The sequence below is a fragment of the Tachysurus fulvidraco genome, chromosome 6 (assembly GCF_022655615.1).
Source record: "Tachysurus fulvidraco isolate hzauxx_2018 chromosome 6, HZAU_PFXX_2.0, whole genome shotgun sequence".
In the NCBI taxonomy this organism is placed as follows: Eukaryota; Metazoa; Chordata; class Actinopteri; order Siluriformes; family Bagridae; genus Tachysurus; species Tachysurus fulvidraco.
This window is the reverse complement of record NC_062523.1, coordinates 11,549,339-11,555,719: the sequence shown is the minus strand read 5'-3', so window position 1 is coordinate 11,555,719 and position 6,381 is coordinate 11,549,339. Positions and strand designations below refer to the sequence as shown.

General features: G+C 41.7%; 1 protein-coding gene across 1 annotated transcript in view; it reads right to left on the bottom strand.

Annotated features, from left to right (window-relative positions):
• Nucleotides 1-6,145, bottom strand: part of ihha (Indian hedgehog signaling molecule a) — a 7,524-nt gene extending 1,379 nt beyond the window's left edge. Inside the window, exons 1-3 of the mRNA XM_027164783.2 lie at nt 4,996-6,145; nt 2,565-2,826; nt 1-309 (exon numbers count right to left, since the gene is read on the bottom strand). The exon at nt 1-309 is cut by the window's left edge and continues 1,379 nt beyond it. Of these exons, the coding sequence (XP_027020584.1) occupies nt 1-309; nt 2,565-2,826; nt 4,996-5,295 (871 nt within the window). The 5' untranslated portion in view covers nt 5,296-6,145. The remainder of the gene's footprint in view (nt 310-2,564; nt 2,827-4,995) is intronic.
• Between the last annotated feature and the right edge of the window lie 236 nt (nt 6,146-6,381).

Genomic DNA, 6,381 nt, shown 5'->3' with positions numbered 1-6,381 from the left:
TGAGCTGTCCCCTGGGTGCTGGGCCCGAGCAGTTCCCCTCAGCCACAAACACGAGGTGGGCAGCGGTGAGGCTTAATGCAGCACCAGAGTCTGTCTCTATCGTATAAAACAGTGTGCGGGCGGAAGTTTGGTGGTCTAGGAAGCCAATGACCTCGCTGAAGATGAGCTTCCCACTGCCGTCATCATTCGATGCTGCCAAGACTCGTTCACCCAGCTGCAGATCCTGCATGACCTTCCTGCTCCCATTCTCCAGAATGACCAGAGCTCCTCCCGGAAAACAGCCACCTGTCTTTGCAGCCACAGAGTGTTCTTATAAAAAAAAGACAGACACATATTTAGAAATTTGTATGATACTCCTATAAATCAACACTTTGGCTCAAGGATGCTATAAAAACCCTTCTTAATTTATTCTAAGCTCAAAGAGCAATCTGTTCCATCAAGCAATGTTTGTTAATGTAAGCATGCTGTGATACTGAAGCACACACTTCACTCCGTCACTGTCTCCCTGATCCTCTCTCACTCGTTGCAAACACGTTAAAAAAAGCAATAAAATTGAAAGTCAGATACAGTGGCAAAACAACGTTGTGTGCAAGCAAACATTTTAAACGCCATTCTTAAAGCTAATGAGTTTTCTCTTTTCACTCAACTTGAGTCACAGCATAAAAATACAATATAAGCTAATAAATAACTGCAAGCCTTTAACACAGACTCTGCTTCCCTCCTACAGAATTTACTGTGTCAAGCTTTGCAAGATGCTATAGAGCCGACAACGAGAGTCAAGTCTCCGTAGAGCTGAACACAAATATTTGGGAAAGGTGAGGACCAAGGCCAGGTGATAAGACATGGCTGAGATAAGAGATCTTAGAAAAGGAACAACGGAATAACCGTCTGGAAAACAAAGGAGCAGGTTAATCATCTCAAAAGCACTTTAGTAACTTGCTCTACTTTTAACATTCTGTCTCACTGAGTCTCTCACTCTCCCAGTCTGCCCTCTGCCCTTTCCACACCTACATTATAGGACCCAAAGGTACACATTATGAAACTCAGTTTCCACAACTACAAAGGGAGAGATTTAGAGGTCAGTGTGCTTTTACTGAATGAGTAAGAGGAATTCTTTTAATAGTTTTTTCTATATCACATCACCACAGTTCATCTCGATAGCATACAGTAGGTTATACTTTTTTGTAAATTTTTCAAAATGTTGCAGTTCAACATATAAAAATAAAGGATAAAAGCTAACAGACCCTACAAAAATCCTGTGCTGTGATCATTTTTTAGTAAGCATCATAGTTAAGATCATAAATCCAATCCAATATCATAAATATTTGTTGTACTACTCAAAAATCTTTTAGTTCAATATGAAACATGCAGTGGTACTGCTCCTTGCAGTGGTAAGGCAGAACACACCTATAAAGGACTTTGATAAGGCAAGCGCAGACAACAGGGCTTGCCTTTGTTTGCACTCCCTATCAGAGTGATAACAAAAGTGCTTCATAAACGTCCACACACAGAAGTCCCATTCCTCAAAAGGGGCCCAAAAACTGACACATTTTTTCAAACTTAAGTGTTGCGCTAACACAAAAAAGTTATAGGACATAGGGTCAAGTTTTGTGTGTATGTGTAAAAAGAGTGTAACAAGAGGTCAAAATCTATTCATGCAACTTTGTTTCTGACTGAAATGGATAAATCACCCATTTCAGTGTCACAAAAATATACAAATAATAAAAGTATGGGACGAGAATACACAAGTAGATGGGGAATTAGGAGACAAAGTGCCTTCCTTACAAAGTTAAGAATTAGCTCTGATTAAGTCAAATATTACTCACAGTGTACAAAAGATGATTTTGATAACACAGACAATAGAAGAGTTATAACTAGAAAAATTCCTCTCTTTCCTTCCTGGTTGGTAATTTATTCCCAGATGACATGAGTATAGGGAGGTGTTTATGGCCTAATGATGTGGTCTGTTACCCGGTCATCACCTACCATCCAAGTCTCCCACTTACCTCACCTACTAATGAGAAAAGATCCTAATCCACAACCGGACACACCTGAGCACTGCTGCTGAACCGGTCACACCCATGAGTCTATCACTACAATCGTACGTGTTTCTTTCGACTGTTGTCATTGAATCTGGTGTGTGTTTGGTCGCGTAATATTAGCATGACTAACAAATCGTGGATGTAAATGCAAATGAAAAAGAACACTTTCCAGTTCACAGCCAAAATGAGTGAAAATCATTCAACTTCACATACACAGTCCAGGATTTTCTAGCATTTTGTGTATTGTACAGTACGGATTTCACCAATTAGCTGCCTAGTAATTAAGTAAAAAGTGCAATTAGGACTCTTGTTACAAACAGGTGCTACCAAGGTTTACTTTAACTCTCATCTAAGAAATCTGATTGCTTTAACATGACAATTTCCCATTTATAAAATATTATTGATTTTTTTTATCTTAAATCAATACTACAGTACTGTTTCTAATCTAAGAACTGCACAAAATGTGATATTTATATGCCCTTGCCAATCTTGATAGAGTGAAGTGCGAAGTCTTTTTCCTACCTGACTTCACGCTGCAGTGTACATGTGCTTTTGACTCGTAGTAAACCCAGTCAAAGCCAGCCTCAACCGCCAATCGTGCCAGCATGCCGTATTTATTACGGTCACGGTCAGAGGTGGTGATGTCCACTGCTCTGCCTTCATAGTGCAGCGATTCCTCAAGGTGATTCCCGTCTTCATCCCAGCCCTCAGTGACCCTCAGCTTCACACCTGGCCACATGTTCATGACGGAGATGGCCAGCGAATTCAGCTTGTCCTTACAACGCTGCAAGATCAGACATTTCACATCAAAATTATACACATAAAAAGGCAAATGCAGCTTTCTGAAAACTAGAGCACTGCAGGTCTGTTTCATCATTACTAATACTAAGCACTGGCCTAGTTCTGTCCAGATGAAAGTGTATGGATAGTGCAAAGGCAAATTCTGGATGCAAAAAAAAAGACAGTCATTAATGTAGCAGTATATATTAGTAACTTCATATTTGGTTTTAACAAGGAAAAAATTAGGGACTATAACACAAAGAAAATACATCTTACAGTAACAGAGCAAAATACATTGACACGCAATCAACAAGTGATCATTAAAGCACAAAGGTAACTGTCAGAGATGGTCAAAGTTTATGATCATAGAAACACATAGAACATGGCCTTTCTCCAACAAATGAAAAGTGTTCACGTAGGATTTATTTGCAGACCTTTCATACGGAAACATTATGCAAAGTATTTTAGAAACATCTGCACATCTTTATACATGCTCTCTAAATGTCTAACCTAAAATAGACATTTATATCTCTATAAGAAATATTATATCTCTATAATAAATTCCACTGAAGTCAATAAGTAAATGTCTTCATTCCTTATCCTACTCTTCAGAGAACTGTACTTCGTTTCTGGGTTAAATCTTTGTGCCAAATGCCAAGCAGTTACACATTTTTACTTCCTCAAACACCTGAGAAAAACCACAGTGTCAGGATGATTTCATCAAGGTATAACAGTAGGTTTGTTTTTCCCAAAGACATTATTTACAATGTCACACATTTATTAGTTCATCATTTAAAAAAAGGAACCTAGGAGTCTGTTAAAAAATACTAACCAAAAGTTTTTTGCTTTTGACATTTTAATCACATTTTCGAGTTTTTATATTCCTTGTATATTAGTCATATTTTTATTTTTATTATAGAAACAAGCAGACACTGCCAACACACAGAACACAAACAGGGCAGCCTGCTATTTTCAGCAATATTTGTTCTGAAAGCAAAAAAACCACAAAGACTTTTTTTCAATTCTTGACGTAAATGTCGGATGGTTTACGGTTTCTAAATAAGGCATATAAGATGCTCTACAATGTTGTGTGTAAAGGTGTTTTGATCGGTTAGTGTGCAGATGAAGTTAATACAGGTTTTTATTGCTAAAATACATGTCATGGAAAAGCACCTGTTACGCCCTTACAGGTGACCAACCTACTTAGGTATACTACATAAAATTCAATAAAATCACTTAAAACATAATCAACATGGATGCATTTAAGGACAATAATAATGAATGTGATGTTTAAGCAACTGCACTGGTTATATGATACTCAGCTATATTGTTGGTTTCAACCTCCTTTTACATGTGGTAGATATTTGAAAATTCAATTCCATGTAATTCAATTATGTTTATATATAAAGTACTTACTAAACAAATAAACAACTGTAAATATTGCCTGTAAGTCGTGTTAATGAATTAATTCTTCCTGTTATAACGCTACAACTACATAAGTAATAATAGATATAAAATAATAGATATAGTTTTTTCTGATTGCAGGTTAATTGAGCACAACCTTTGAGGGGAAGCATTCAAGAGAGTAATCTCAAATTAAACTATAAACTAAATTAGCTTATCTATTGCAGCCACACGCAAAGATTCTAATGTTAACAGTGCAGGTGTTTACTCAGTAAAGGAGATTTGCAGTGTAAAAGTATGAAGTCCAAAAAAGTACTGTAGTACTTAGTGAAATATAAAACAGAGACATGACGCCTATGTTCCACTGAAAATGACAGCTCTGGTTTTGACTGCTTTACTGGTGCCCATGGTGCCTAATGAACACCGCGAATGAACACGAGTCAACGCTGTGACTGTGAATTCAGCACAGGGGTTTTCTCTGTACAGAAGCAGTGTTCAAAAAGATCAATCCTCCTTTAACGTGGCCCAGATGAAAGCAGCGGCGATCGATTGCAGCGCTTTACTAAAGCCTTAAACGCGGAGCAAAGGGCGAGGAGAGAGAGAGAGAGAGAGAGAGAGAGAGAGAGAGAGAGAGAGAGAGAGAGAGAGAGAGAGAGAGAGAGAGAGAGAGAGAGACGCGGAGCGGTGCGCGGCCGCTCCAAATGCGCCGTGTAACCGGATCCCCGGCGCCGAGCGCATCTCCTAATGGGCCCGTAATCGAATCGCTTACCTGGGTCATGAGTCGGTCCGCGCCCGTGTTCTCCTCATCCTTGAAGATGATGTCGGGGTTGTAGTTGGGCGTAAGCTCTTTGAAGCGCTCTGAGTTCCTCGTGATCTTGCCCTCTAGTCTGCCACTGGCACCCAACGTCTTCTCGGCCACGTTCGGGCTGAAGTGTTTGTAGTTGAGCGGTGTGAGTTTCTTGGGAGGCCGCCGCTTGCCGTAGCCCCTGCCCGGGCCGCACGCTTCGCTCACCGGGGCGCAGATCAGCGCGCAGGCGACCAGGAGCCCCAGCACCGCGGGAACACGCATTACCCCCTCTCAAAACAAGAAAGCCCCCAAACACGGAGTGCTACGGGGGCCACGGGTCAAGGGTGAAACTCAAACTGTCCCCCTTCCTCCGCACTCCCCTTTTAGCTCCTTAATCCCCCAAAGGGGGTGAATAAATTGAGGGATATTTAATTCCTTATTCCTTTTATCCTCGTCATCGTCTGTGCGTAAAAAGTACGCGCGGTCTACGGCGAGGTTGTCATGCGTCGCAAGGGGCAAACGTCAAAACAAAGCAAGATCCAGTGGTGCCGAGAGGACAGTGCCTCTCCATACGCACTGACGATAAACAGCGAAATGAAAATGAGAACGAGTCCATTTATTTAGGGAATATACGGGAGTCCTGGTAAGTCCGTTTATTTAACTTAGCGGAAAGATTCGTAAAGCGGTGCGCAGTGACAGACTGCTAGGGTGCACAGTGAAGACTGAGAGCCGGCTGCTGAGAGGAGAAATCCTCATGTTCTGCGCTCGTCTTTGCTTTCTGGCGTACTTCGTCCACTCGTCTCTGGAGCAAGAGTGATCAGTAAAGAAAGCTGTAATGACCGCGCCCTGGCGCTCCTGCACTCCTACTCCTATGCTGCCCGCCTGCGCCACTCCTCCTCCCCCGCGATATACACCGGCTCTGCCACGGACCGCCGACTCGGCCGCTCTGACACACACACACCCACACACACACACACAAACACAAACACTCGCGCGCACACACGCACACAAACACGCCGCTGATGCAGCAGGACTGCTGTTGTTTCCCCACTTTGTGTACTATACCACAGTTTTTCCAACCTCTACATTGATTACTGAAGTGCACTTGGTTTCATGCGCGGATCGGCGCGCAGTGTTGTGGCCCTGAGTCACCTCAAACCTCAGACTAACAGCAGCCTTCGTTTCCTCCTCCTCCTCCTACACTGACCCGGTGAGCGTGCGCACACGTGAGTAGATATACAGACTGCATACACACACACGCACATACACATATTGATTGCAATAATCAAAATAACGAGGTCCAATTTTCATTTCTAATAATTGTATATGTATTTAAATTAACCCATTTCTCCGTGCTCTATGTCACGA